Source organism: Gracilinanus agilis, chromosome 4, assembly GCF_016433145.1.
Source record: "Gracilinanus agilis isolate LMUSP501 chromosome 4, AgileGrace, whole genome shotgun sequence".
NCBI lineage: Eukaryota > Metazoa > Chordata > Mammalia > Didelphimorphia > Didelphidae > Gracilinanus > Gracilinanus agilis.
Genome location: NC_058133.1, coordinates 75597237 through 75612334, shown reverse-complemented (window position 1 = coordinate 75612334; position 15098 = coordinate 75597237). Strand labels below are relative to the sequence as shown.

General features: G+C 42.5%; 1 protein-coding gene across 1 annotated transcript in view; it reads right to left on the bottom strand.

Moving 5' to 3' along the window:
- The window catches only part of LHX4 (LIM homeobox 4), a 73543-nt gene that overhangs the window by 11113 nt on the left and 47332 nt on the right, over window positions 1–15098 (bottom strand). Inside the window, exon 3 of the mRNA XM_044674121.1 lies at window positions 4105–4307. Coding sequence (XP_044530056.1) covers window positions 4105–4307 — 203 coding nt within the window. The remainder of the gene's footprint in view (window positions 1–4104; window positions 4308–15098) is intronic.

Below are 15098 nucleotides of genomic sequence, written 5' to 3'. Positions count from 1 at the left end.
GAGAGAGAGAGAGAGAGAGAGAGAGAGAGAGAGAGAGAGAGAGAGAGAGAGAGAGAGAGAGAAGATGAAGCTGATTAAAATGAGTTGTGACTTTTTGTGTTTTTATTTATTTCAAGGGGAGGAGAAGTAATTTGGAATTTGGGACTAAAATGATCGATGCCCCTAATTCCCATGAATTTCTGACAGCTGACTAGATATTCTGGGCACAATGTCTTGGTGGTTCAATCATGAGTAACATTTCATTGAAAACATCATTTGTGGGCAATTTTATTCAATAAATGTATTTGAACAAGTATTTATTACATGCCTAGAACATGCGAAGAATACTGTGCTGAGGACTCTATGTCCCTGACAACCCCTTTTCCCCCCTCTATCCTCTTTGGCAGTGTTGGATTTGGAGTCAGAGGACCTAAGATTTGCATCCCAGATCTGCTACTTACCAACCCTGGGGGACTTTGGACCAAGTCTCTTTATTTTCTGGTCCTTAGTTTCCACATCTATAAAATGAGGGGGTCACTCAAGGTGATCTTCTAATATTCTTTCTACCTCTAAAACTAGAATCTCTATATTCTTCCCTGTCTTCTCCTTACAGACCACTCTTTCTGGATTCCTTAATTCAATCATCAGGAAAACCAAAACTAATAATGAACAAGGCTAACCTTCTACACCTTATAGTAGAATGTACCATGTATTGTGTGACCTCACACATGAACTAGTTATCTGACCTAACATGAAAAAGCTGCTCCCCTCTCATAAAAAATCACCTCTGTCTGCTAGCTGGTCACTTAAATTCCTTTTAGAAAATCCAAAGTCTTCCCTTAATTAGAAATTATTTAAGATGAAAATCCATCTACAAATTCCTTCAAACTAAGATATAAATGACCAACATCAGAACCTTTGTCAAAACCAAGAGGAACAGGAAAAGTAGGGTGATAGTAGAAGCCCTCAAAAGGACTGGCCCACAGGAAAGGTAGCAAAGAACTCCAGGAACTGGATAATAATATAATGGATAAGGATAGATATCCTTACTTCACAGTTTTGCCTAAGGTCCATTCTGAGTAGAACCATTAATAATGCAACATCTTTCTCCTCTGAAAGCCAAAACAAAAGAAATATTCCAAAAAAGATTTAATTAAAAAAAGAAAGAAATATTTCAGAAATACATACTGTGGCCATGTCCTTAGGGCCTGAAAGTACTTCAGAGAGGGGCTAATGAGAATCCTGAGGAAGGCAAAATTTTGACTCAACCTTTGATTCCCACTCTGTGTCTTTTTTCTGGTTGTTCTCCCAGCCCATGATGCTCTTCACCATGAATTCATGCTCATCTGTTCCTTGAAGACAGAATCCAAGACTCATCTCTCCCAAGAAGAGGTGTCCCCTAAGAACCCCTAGAACAGCTGATACAGTGTTTGCAAAGAGAATGGATAAGCCTCCTGTCCGTACCAAGCATTCCTTTATTCAACATTGTTGCCTCAGACTTGCTCTAGTCATTTCTTGTAGATAGAAAATTCCTTCAAGGCAAGGCTGTCGGGACTCCTTTTAACTTCCTGCCCCTAACATCATGCTGTGCTAACAGTGGGTGCTTTGGATAAAAATGAATGCATTTCTCTTCCATTTTCAGTGGAATCTCTATCTATGGAGGAACTCAGATTGATTAAGGAACAATCATAGAATTGTAGCTCTACAAGTGGAAGGAAACTCTGAGGCCACCTAGTCTAAGCCCCTCACTTTACAGATGAGAAAGTTGAGTTAAGTGACTTGTCCAAGGATTTGAACTTTCTCCTCTGACTCTGGGGCCAGTGTCCTCTTTCTCCTCTTTAAACTCTTGTTCTATTATAAGGAGATACACATGCATACATATATGTGTGTATGTATGTACACATATTGTGCTATATATTTTTCTCCCCTATCCAATTGCAAATGGGAGCCAGGAGGAAGGGGAAAAGGTCAGGAGGAAGATGAGGAACAAAAGCGATGCTGTTAAGTGTAGATGGGGTCAGTGATCATGTATGAACCAAACAGAATAGATGTGGACCTGTGGATTTTTGAAAGAAGCATTGGCTGATATACCACCCCACTTCTTTCCAAGAGAAAACAACCATCTTGCCTTTTAGAAGATTTTCCAAATAGGACTGTGCCAATAAATGAACTCTCTTCCCTCCTTATTTCCCGGATTTAAATAATCCTTTCCTTTTTCCTTCTTTCTTCTTTTTAAGCTCTGTGCCTGCATCTACACACACACACACACACACACACACACACACACACACACACACACACACACACACACAATTTCCCCAAATAATCTTTATGGGGAAATTTCCCTGACACATTGATATAAAATGATGATTCCTCTTGGTTCTGTTTTTTTCTCCCTCCTCCCTACCAACTACAATGAAGGGCATCGGAGTATCAAAGGATTGTTGACTTGTTCCCTCAAAGCCCATCTGCTTTAATAGTTGATCCCCTGCAGAAGGATCTAACCTTTCATGATAACATAATTCCCTCCAGAAGAGCCAGCCTAGAAGGGAGCTCTCAGGTTGGGGAGAAGACATTAAAACAAAAAAGACCTTTATTGACCTAGAAATGCTTTTGTCTCTAGAAGAGTCTTCCCCAGAGGCTGTAGTAGCTTTGGGGAGGGTGTGAGCAGAAATCTTGACAGTGTGGAAATCTTGCTCTGGGATGGGGAGGAATTCTGTCTCCTGGACCTATTCTGAAAAGGCACCCTCGGATGCCCTTTCTATGACCATTAATAGATGTGCAAAAAAAGAAAAAAGCCCAAGTAATAAATTTCTTAAATGCATAGAAGAAAAGGAAAATCACAGAAAGAGATCCAGAGGGAGTGGGACTTTTTACTTTGTTCATGCATGTGTGTATATATATGTGTGTATGTGTGTGCAGCTACGTGCACCAGGTGGCACCACAGTGCAGAGAACCCTGGACCCGGAGTCAGGAAAACCTGAATTCAAATTTCTGTGTAACCCTTCAGCAAGTCACTTACCCTCATTTGCCTCAGTTTCCTCACCTGTAAAATATGGATAACAGCACCTACCTTGTAGGATTTTTGTGAAGATCAAATGAGATATGTATAAAGCTTTGCACATAGCAGGCATCATATAAATGTTAGTTATTGTTGTTATAGCTTGAACTCTATTTTCATCTATGTGTGCATTCACTCTTTAGAGTGAACATTGTATATGTGTCTATATGTCCATGTTTATATATGTGTATATATATATATATATACTGTACAGACAGAAGTTAATTTCTTAGACAATTTCTCAGCATAGTAGGAAATGTGCTTATTTATTAATACATTCATTTGTCCATTCATCCCTTCTCATTATTCTTTGTATAATGAAATGGATGTTTGTTGATTGTGATTAAATTCACAATTTAAAAAGAACATTTAAATTTAAAAAGTGAAACCCGAAATCCAAATCCATTTCCATCTTTAGCTCTTTAGAAACCCCACCATAGAGCCTGTCATACAAATCAAGGGCACAAGTATAGTCAAATGCTAAATTCGTGTTAGGGATGGGCGTAGGTCCAACCCTGCTACCTGCCTGCAGTGATTCCAGAAATCTCTTTCCTTTCCAAGTTGTGGCAGCCAAACCCCAACCCTAGAGGTGGCTCCATCCCAGAGATATGCACTATCGGCTCCTGTATTCTCCTCTGATCGTTGAAAGGGGGGACTGGAGGTTAGGCTACCTGGGACCCAAAACTAGGATTGTTCTGGCCGAGCAACGGCTTAGATACTGGCACAACTATGAGAGCAAAGAAATTTAGGCTTTGATGGAAGGAGAAAGAAGATACCCCTCAAGAGATCTGGCATGTTAGTGTGATTTGGCCCGGCGAGAGGCCAGTGGTGTTAGCCTTCTACCAATGGGATGGTCTGATATTAGAGCAGCCTGGCCAGGGTTTTAGTACTCTTACTCTGTGTGTCCCATTTTCACTGGATTATTGCTGTTGTTTAGGAAGGGTGAGGAATGGTTGATTTAGATCCCTAGACAGAGTACACAAAGAACTGTCAAGTGAGTAAACATCAGTCCTTGTCTCCGGGCCAGGAACCCTCCTCTCCAGCTATGAGACCAGGAACCTTACCATTCTGCTTGGCTGTCTCGTAGTCCTCTTTACACACCAGCCGCCCATCCTCCATGAGGTAGAACTCATCCCCTGTGGCCAGCTGGCGGTTACAGATGATGCAGGCAAAGCAATGGAGGTGGTAAACAAAGTCTTGGGCCTTCCGTACCACCTGGGTCGGGGGGATGCCCTGTTGGCAAGCCGTGCATTTCGTCCCAAAACGCCTGTGGAAGAATCAGAGAGGAGAGTTATAAGAGTGGCTGGGGCTATGCCTCCCAGGGCAGCACCCCCAAAAAGAGGAGGGAAAGGGAATCGGCATTCATATAGTGCCCACTATGTGCCGACACTGGGCTTTTTACAAATATCGCATATTTTTATATTTTTATTTTAATATTTTACAAATATTACAAACCTTTTTACAAATATTATCTCATCTGACCTCAAGGGGAAGCAATGTCAGTGATCCAGGACTGCCCTGTAGCCAACCACTCTCAGATCTGCTCCTCTAGCCTAATCCAGAGCAGTCAAAACAAATCATGTCACCATAAGCAAAGGCAGGAAAACACCCATTTAATGCCACCAGGTTGTGCCAAGTTGATATGGGCAGTTGAAGACATTTCTAAGTCACTTCCAAGTTTCTTGAATAAAAAACAATCCCTGCTCTGTTCTTTACTATGTGACCCGAGGAAGCCACCATCTCTCTGAGTCTCTATTTCCTCTTCTGCAAAATGGGAGAATTGGACGAGATCAAGGTTTCTTACCTAGATTCCATAACTTATTATTATTTTCTCATCTTGATAACTTTATCTCAATATAAGTGGTTCCCATTATAATCTACGTATTTTGTTTTATGCCCTTAAATTTTTTTCCTTTTGGAGGAGGGTTTCCATAAGTTTCTTTTTGGAGGAGGGTTTCCATAAGTTTCTTTTTGGAGGAGGATTTCCATAAGTTTCATCAAAGAGATCTACCACACATTAGTCAAGAGCCCCCGGTCTAAAGTTTAACTGAGCTCCCTTCTGGCTCCCTCTTTGGGCCTTTGGTGCTTTCAAATCTCTTAGGTGAGTCTGTGTAAGGATTAAATCAGTGTCAGTTGGGCCCCCCCACCATCCCCGCCAACAATGTTTTCAGGACCCTATCATCTGCAAAGTGTTGCTGTGGGCATCGGAGCTATGGACATCAGAACTGGACCTGCTCTTGCCGGGGTGGTGGGAACACTGGGCCAGAGGCACTCACCCAAAACTATCTGGGCTCATGAGGAAAGGGAATAAATGCCACTTGCTGGGTCTCAGGGCAGAGCCACAGGGAGAAAGCAAACAGAAACCCATTCTGACCAGACAGAAAACAGAGCCTTGCAAGGGACCTGGGGCACCCAGAGGGTGCTGATGGGCCAAATGTAGACCTAGTCGGCACCAGCGGGCAAGAACTGAGCAGCATCAGGTGAGCTTTTCCAGCTTCCAGGAGAAGATAGGAGGAGATGGGAGGGGTGGGAGAGGCAGGGGCAGAGTTGAAAACAGCAATCAACCTAATTATTCATGACATTTCACACAGCAGAACTTTATCTTCTTCAAGATGAAAGACTTCGCCTAATGGATCTGGGGAAGGTTTGATTTTAATGGTCCTTTTAACTAATGCTTATAGGCAGTATGATTTCCCCTGAAAGGACAGTACATATTTCATCCACATTAATACCAAATAAATTAATTATGGTCACAGCTATCATGATGAATCCCAGATTAACTCAGAATGATAGGACTCTTATGCTATAATGATACCTGCTGAAGGGGCTGAAAGGGATCCCGTGGCATGTTGTGCCACATAAATACCCGGAGAGATGGTGTCCGGGGTGTGGGATGCAGAGGCTACCTATCTTGGTGGTCCTGATTCCCAGGGTCAGACATCTTCCCTGCCAGAAGACACCCAAAGAAGGAGTGGGGGAGAAGGAGGAAGGTGCATGACCAACACTGGAAGAGAAGATAGAATGACCCATTCTTCTGCCAGTGACTCTTCTTCATCAGCAAAACAAAGCTTCAACAAAGGTTTAAGAAACAGACATCCTAAGGTCACTTTTAGCTTGGGAATCTCCAGCCACCCAACTACTAGAATGTCTCCTGCTTTTTGGTTTGGGTTGGGGGGGGGGTAGTTCTCCTAAGAGGGTCCAAACATGTGTGTGAGTTTTTAATGTGCCTTTTAAATTAATAACATTTATATAGCGCTTTAAGGTTTTCAAAACACTTTGCAAATATCATCTCACTTATCCTCACAATAATCCTGGGAAGTAGATATTAGTATCTCCAACTAACAAAAGAAGACACTGAGACAGGCAGAGGTTAAGTGACTTGTCCAGGATCACACAGCTAAGAAGTATCTGAGACTATTTTGTCTAAACTATTTTGTCTAAACTCCAGGGGTTCTATCTACTGTGCCAGCTCAGTGTCTTTTTTCCTAAGAAGTTTGGAAATAGAGAAGACCAAGAACCAATAGGTAAGTGATCACTGGACATGAGTAAAGTTCACAAAAGAAGAATTTCAAACTATTAGCTGAGGCACACTCTACACTGATAACAGGTATATCAGGGCTTGTCTTTGGAACCCAGATTGCCGAAAGAGGCTTCTATGAGCATGCCTAGATCTTCTAAGTTGAAGGCATTCATCCACATGGGTAAGGGAAGATTCCTTTGATCAGCAACCTAAAGGGAACAAGCCACATCTTTAAAACTATCAGGACCTAGATGGTGGCTCTCTCTTTCGGTCTGATTCTCCAAGATCTACGTGGCAGCTCTCTCTTTCAGTCCGATGCTCCTTCTTGCTGGGTCCAGAAGGTGAAGATCAGAGTCTCTCCATAGCAGGCATCATTAACTGAACCGATGACTGGAGGACTTCCTTCCATTGCTCTTCTTTTCTTTTATCTTGTCTCCAAGAAATGGGCCCAGAGGCACTTATTTCTGTTCTCTTTTGTTTCTCATATTCAGGTGCCACTGGTGGTAATCTCTAGCTGAGGTCTGAGCCATAGCAACTTTGGTGCCGAGATTCTAGGCTGGATGGGAGAGCCAGCTAGCCCAGAAGGGAAGAGAAACAAGGCTCACTAGGACTCAAGCCCAAACACATGGTGGGTTTGAACTTGGAACTGGACTGTGTCCTCTATAGAAACTGAGCTAAACTGTCAGCCTCGTCCTCTCCCATTTGCTTCCCAGAAATTGAGGATGTGAAAGGGATGGGAAGAGGGTATTGTTTGCATGTTTGTTATTATGCCTCTTGAAGAAAATATTTCTTTGTGAAAGCTAATCCAATTGTTAGTGGTTAAATGGACCATGCCCTAGACTTGGGGGAACACTACTACCATTTGCAGGCAGCCCAACTCTCCACCACACTCCCACCCACACTCCAACCCCTTAAAGGTACCAGAGAACTCTGAGGGAGAAATGCAATCTAACATACATGGCCTTCTAGAAATGAGGGCCAGAGTAGGTAGTGTTCCCTGAGAAAAGCACAAATCAAAGTCACCCTGAGGTTTTGCCTTGCCTGCAGCAAATTGGAAAAGATGACAAAGGCAGAAATGGTCCATGCTGGAGGAACTGTGGAAAGGGAGGCACAATAATGCACTGTGTCTGCCATTCTGGGAAGCAATTTGGAATTACATTAAGAAAATGACTAAAAAGTCTAGACGGCTCTTTGACCCAGAGATCTAGGCACATAACCCAAGTAGGTCAAGGACAGGCAGAAAGGCCTTGAGTTACACCATATTTATTTATAGTAGCATTCTCTGTGGTAACAAAGAACTCAAAACAAATAGATGGCCAGCATCTAGGGAACAACTGAAGAAATTATGATCCATGGAGGTAATCAAATATTACTGAACAGAAAGAATCAATGAATTCGGCACATATAGACAAGCATGCATGGGAAAACTTATATAAATTGATAAATAGAGAAGGGAAGAGGACCATGAAAGCAATATATGCAATGATTTCAACTGCATAAATGGAAAAGACAACAAATAACAATGAAACAAAAGAAATGAAACTGAAATGCTATCTGATTATAATGACTAAGCTCTGTGACCCTGGGCAAGTCACTGAATCCTATTTGCCTCAGTTTCCTCTTCCATAAAATGTGCCAGAGAAGGAAATGGCAAACCACTCCAGGATCTTTGCCAAGAAAACCCCAAATGGGATGACAAAGAGTCAGATACAACTCAACACCTGAAAAACAACAAAGCTTGACCTAGAGAAGAGATCTGAAAAAGCACCTCCCTCACAAAAGGGGCAGTAGTGGGATAGGGGTGTGAAGCATTGCATAGGCTGTCAGGCTCAGTTCACAGGCTGGTTAGTTTTGCAAAACTTGCTTTTCTTTGTTCTCTTTCGTTTTTATCCTTTGTTTCAGCGCACAGCTATCTGGGCAGGGAAGGGATCTATCTGAAAAAAAAGAGTGATGTCAAAGAAAAGTAGATCAATAAAAATAAGGATGCTAAAAAGATGGCTGTGGAATCGTGTACATCTCTAGGAGGAGATCAGATCACTGTAAGAAGAAACTATAGCTCTCTAGTACAGACAAAAGGTAGCTGCTGCTCACTGTGTTTCTGCCCAGTAGATTATTCTAGACAGTGGCTGTTCTTTGGGGAAAAGTGTCAGATTGAGTACATTTAACCTCAGATAAAAGACGAAAAAGAGGGGGTCCCCTGAGGGAGAGCTCCAAGGCCAAATGTGTGTGCAGGAGAGAAAGGTATAACGTATGCCTGTTTTTACGTGAACATGTTTGTGTTTTCTAAGTACAAATCAAGTAAAAAAATTCACTAGAAACCAAATAATTCTTTCACCTCACACACACATACACACGTACACAAATACCCAAGAAACTGATCCAGAGTTGTTGGAGCCCAGGTCCTAGCTTGTGTCCACATGAAAATAATCCATTTTAAGTCACTACAGTACTGTACATGTACAGTAATGGCAAAGACAAGGGAAGGATAAAGACAAAGGAATGAAGAAAAGAGGAAGAGGAAGATATTCTCTTGAGCTGAGAAATGGTCCCATTTTGCTGCCTTTGCTGATGACCACAAAAGGACAGGAGCCATTGAATTATCTCCCTTACTCATGAAAAAAGAAGACACTGAATTCCAGCCGCAGGAAGCCCAACTGCCCCGTAAGCACAGGAGACATGAAAGATAATGGGGGGGCATAAATTTAATCCACATCCCGACAGTGATTCATGCCTAGGGGTGGCAAGTGCACGAGAAAAATGAAAAATAAATGGACTTCCCCACCAGCGTTTTTTAGCCATTGAAGCAATTTTCCTGATTGGGGGATGCGGACCTTTGGTTGATAAGTGGAAGTCTTTCTATATTACCTTTCTTCTGGGTAACCCGGAGCACCCGGCTCCTGTTGAAAGCTCAGTCCAAAGGCATCTGCCTACAGAGCTCGGCTGCCCAGTTTGAAGATTATGTGCCTCCCTTGAGTTGAAGCTGGGGGATTGATGCCGTGCCGGCCTTTGTGCGATTGTACTATTAATAATAACAATTAATAATACTAACTGACATGTGTATAGTGCTTTAAGGATTATAGAGCATTGGGAAGATGAAGCTAATGACACACTCATCAAAAGACATGCACTTGGACTTGTTTTTCCAGTAATAATAAGAGATTGGCACTGAAGATCAGGGTCCTTGCAGCAGCTCAATCAGGTAAACTGAGGCACAAAGCGATTAAGTGGCTTGATCGGTGATATGCCTTTATGAAATAAGGATCCAGAGTCCCAGGTGCACTATGAGCCTATGGATTAGGACAATGCTGAGTATTCTGTGTTTATTTGGTATCATGTATGTGTGTTGTTTCCCCTCCCCAGACTCCCTGATTTTTGCCTTTGTATCCCTAGCAGCTGGCACAGAGCGGACGTTTAATATGTGTTTGTTGGCTAATTGACCTAAATAGAGGTAGGAGCCATTGCTTTAGACGCTCTGGACTTCCACCCTAAGCAAGTCTCAAAGGACTCAGCCAAAAAATCCCCCCCGTGCGGGGGGTGACAGGAACATTTCTCCTCTTTAAGGAACTCCTCAAAACACACAGACATATATACTTGTTTCATCAAAAAGGGGGGAAAGAGTTGACCCTTATAAAGCTCTTTCAAATTTTACTAAATACCTCGCATGTGTTATCTCATTTGTTCCTTACAATAACTCTATATAACGCTCAGGTTAGACATGATTAAGATCTCCATCAGTTGGGCAACACAATGGATAGAGTCAGGAAGACTCCTCATCTTCTTGCATTCGAATCTGGCCTCAGACACTTACTAGCTGTGTGACTCTGGGCAAGTCATTTAACCCTGTTGACCTCAGTTGCCATAAAATGAATTGGAGGAGGACATGGCAAACCACTCTAGTATCTTTGCCAAGAAAACCCCAAATGGGGTCCCAAAGAGTCAGACATGACCAAACAACAATAAGACCCCCATTTTAGCCAAATATTATGGGCAAGGAGGCAGTTGGGTGGCTCAGTGGATTAAGAGCCAGGCCTAGAGATGGGAGATCCTGGGTTCAAATCTGAATTCAGATACTTCCCACCTGTGTGACTCTGGGCAAGTCACGTAACTCCCATTGCCTAGTCCTTATTGCTTTTCTGCCTTGGAACCAATACACGGCAGTGATTCTAAGACAGGAGGTAAAGGTTTTTTAAAAATGTTATGGGCAATGTCATATGTACCAATAGGTTTTACTTAACCTACCTTCTTTTCTTAGTTATGTTTTCTTTTTCATAAAAGACAGTTTCCTGGGGACTGCAGGAGAGTATATTGGGAAACAATTATGATATAAAAACAAAAGAGGCCAATAAAATTTAAATATATGTATGTATATTTTTTCCCCTTTAAATGAGCTTTGTTTGGAAAGAAGTCAGGATAGCTGGCTGAAATGAGTACCTGGAATGAGTTCTGACTTTCATTTTCTGCCATCCGCCATACTTAGTAGAATAGAATAACGAATCTTGGAGTCTGAGTCCCTGAGAACCCCAACCCTCCCTATGGTGTTTCTGATCTATAGAGAGCCCCCAGATCTGTGCGGTTCACTTTGGGTTCTATGAGGAGGCCATGTTGGAGTTCCCTAAGTATTAATTATGTGATATTTACTTCCTGAAGTAATATCTTCTTCATTCTTTCCTTTGGTCATTCAGCCATTTAGTAAACATGTATGATACGCTGTTCTAGACAAAATGGAAGATCCACAAATAATTCAGACAGTTGCTGTCCTCATGGAGCCTACAATCTACCAGGCCTGGGGAGATGGGACACATACACACAGATGTAATAAGATAAAATAACTATGGATTCTCGCCCTGTCTTACCACATTCCATTGACCAGGCATTTAAGGACAGCCGTGACTCCTGGGATGGCTGAAGGGTCTGGACAACTTTTAGGAAGAGCTTACAGTAGTAAAATAGGAAAATAGATAGTAAATAAGATAGATTCCAGGGCTTCCTCCTGCTTCTTCTCAGTCTCTTTTGCTGGTTCCTCTTTCAGCTTCCCTAGCTATGTGTGTACCCCAAGGCTCCTGGCCCCTTTTCTCTTCTCTATAATCTCTCAGTTGGGGCAGAGCCAAAATGGCAGCTTAGGAGCACCTAAAGCCATAATCTCTCCAACCGTCCATCCAAACCAATATTTATATTGCAATTCAAAGAAAAAAGAAATCCACACCAAAGAAGAAGTCATGAGACTCTCCTACTGAAAACAACTTGAAAGGTAGGCACAGTGTGCCTATTTACAGGAAAAGGGAGAGGCACCCTACCCCACCCAGCACTGAGACCTGCAATGAAGCCCCAGGCAGAGACTGCAGCCAGGAGGGTTCATGTGGCTCAGGGCTCTGATAATGGCTGGCAGGGAGGAACTTGGGGGGACCATCAGGTGAGATACCCTTTGCCACCCATCTTGCTGAGACCTTCAAAAAGACCATGCTGTCTGTGTGAGACCCTGGCAGAGGCTTTAGCCAGAAGGGTTCATCTCTGACCCACCACATGAGGTCCAGGGCAATAACAAGGACTGGCAGGGAGGAACAGGGGGGCCCACCTGGCCTGACACCCTCAGTCTGCTGGCAGCAGTGAAAAATTTGCCCCAGGGCAGGCCAGCTCAGCAGGTTAGCTCAACCAGTTGAATCCAGTATACCAACAAAGGCTTGAGAAAAGAGAAGATTTGACCTCAGGGCAGAACAATTCAAACACTCTGGTTCAATAAATCAAGAGGGACAAGTCTATATAGTCCATGGGGTAGAAGGAAAAAATAGTAAATAAAATGAGTAAACAAGAGAGACAAAAAAAAAAAAAAAGCTACAATTAAAAGCTTCTGTAGGAGTAAGGACCAAAGAACAGAACCAGTGGAAGAGGACAAGATCAGGAAACTTCAAGCAAAGCTTCAAAAAAACCAGGGAATTGGATACAGGCTATGCAGGAGCTCAAACAGGAATATAATCTCTTAGTTACCTCACCAGCTCCCGTGGTTTTAATTACCATGTATGCAGAAGATTCCCAGATGCATATATCCTGTCTCTCTCCCAAGCTCAATCCCACATTACCCGATGCCTATTGAACATTTCAAATGAGATGTCCCTTTTCCAGTCCATCTTCCACTCAGGTGGCAAATCAATCTTCCTCCAGCACGTCAGACCCCACTACTATCATACTACTAGCCTACCCCAACTATTCAATAAACTCCCTATCACCACATCCAGAATCAAGTATAATTCTAAGCCAGAAGGTAAGGGTTTTAAAAAGAAAAAAAAAAAAAAAGTAGATCTGGGCATGTCACTCCCTTACTCAAAAAGCTCCAGTGGCTCCCTATTACTTCAAGGATAAAATATAAATTCCTTTGACATTTAAAGCCTTTTACAAACTACTCCCAAACTATGTTTTCATCCTCTCTCTCTCTCTCTCTCTCTCTCTCTCTCTCTCTCTCTCTCTCTCTTTCTCTCTCTTTCTCTCTCTCTCTCTCTCTGTCTCTCTCCTCACTCCCTCCCTCTCTCACTCTGTGCTTCATGCAGTCTCTACTCTAGCCAAACTGACCTTCTCATGCCTCATACATGACATTCCATCTCCTGTCTTTACCCATCTCCCATCACTGGAACGCAGCTTCTCATCTGCTCTTCCTACAAGCATCACCTTCTACAAGGAAGCCTTTCCTACTCCCCCGAATACTGGGACACAAAAGTACCTGGCATTTGTTCTGTCTATATATTTTGTAGGTACTTACTTACATATACATTGTCTCTCCAAAGGGAATGTAAAGTCCATGAGGCTGCTGTCTAATTATAAATTGTCTTTGTATCCCCAGAGTCTAGCAAAGAGTAGGAACTTAATAAATCCTAGCTGATGGCTTGATTGATTGATTAGATGGAGCTATCTTCTCTGACTGAAGGACCTCAGTGATATATCTCCAAAGTACCTCTCCAGTTATATTTGCCACCATTCTCTTCATATGCTCTATGTTCTGGTCAAAAACTGAACTAGTCCTTGTTCCCTGGATATGCCCCACAATTTTTTGTGCCCGTGTTTTTTTGTTCATGCTCTTCCTTCCACGTGAAATTGTCTTAACCTACTGGCTTCACTTATTCAATTCCTATCCATGTTTATGCCACCTCTTCCCTGAAGCTTCTCCTGATTCATATTCCTCCCAGCAGAAATGATCTCTCCCACCTCTGAACTAACACAATACTTTGCACTTCTTTTGTCATATCACACCTTATATTGTATTTTTTGTGAACACCTTAGGTTTTCGGGACGACTATATAAGCTGCGTGAAGACAGTCACTTGCTCATTCTTTGTTTTTCCAACAGTGAAGAGAATAGCAATGTGCCTTGTGCAGAGTGGCACTACACAGTACAAAGGAGACTTTTTAATAAACGTTGTCTGAATGAATGAATAGATAAATATGGTCAATAGAAGACCAAGAGCGGGCATTCTTTCCAACCTAGTCTCTCATCTCTGGTTTTATTTCTTTGCTTTTATAGGCAAAGTTAGACAGTTTGGGATCACTGGGAGTTGGAAGGGGAAAGCTGGATGAGAAAGACCTTCAGGAAGGAATCTGGATTTAATAGAGAGGATCTCTTGTTAGCTCAGAGGAAGAAACCAACAGGTTCCCTTATTGAACTATGGGGGCTGATCCCAAAATTTGGAAGGGGGGCAGGGCCTCACCATTGATGGAAAACAGTCACTGGGCCAATAGGAACACAATTTTGACAAGGGTTCTGCCCTCCAAGCTTTCCTGTTTGCCAGCATCACCTTTCTCTTGCCACTGTTCCCCCATCCTTTGGAGACAAAATACTGCTTAACTTGATTTTATGTTTTAATTGCTTGGCAGTGATTTACTGAAAGCTATATATTTTTTCTCAGTTGACACTTCCCTCCATGTATTTCTTTTATCTATCACCACACTTGACAGGTAAGTTGCTGATATTTACTGTTACTGTAGGTACCAATACTTCTTCCATATATCATCGCCAACTCAAAGGCGGTTTAATGAGTTAAGTTTGTCCACTGTAACGTCAGAGCAGTGTAAACCATTCTCTGGCAAAAGTAGGCTTTCTCTCATCAGGAAAAAGCCCTTTCCTGGTGCAAGACACAGGCTGAGGACAAACACTTATACCCCAGGGGTCAAGAGAATGTGTGACCAGCCGACTCCTCAAAGGAGCAACCAGGAATGTCATAGGATTCAGAACCAGAGGAAACCTTAGAGATTATCCCATCCAGGCCCTTCCTTATATGTGAGAGCCATTTCCTGTAGCCCTAGAGGAGAAAAGAATGAAAAAAACCCAAGTTTGTCTATGATGCTCTCTGACTTTCCTTTCCATTTCCCTTCTTTTCTTCCATCTTACTCTCACTGGTCTTGGACACAAAAGACCTATGTCTGTTTTTCTTCCTTCCTTCCCTTCTTTCTTTCTTTCCTTTCTTCCTTCCTCCCTCCCTCCCTTCCTTCCTTCCTTCTTTCGTTCCTTCCTTTCTTCTTTCCTCCTTCCCTCCCTCCCTCCCTCCTTTCCTTCCTT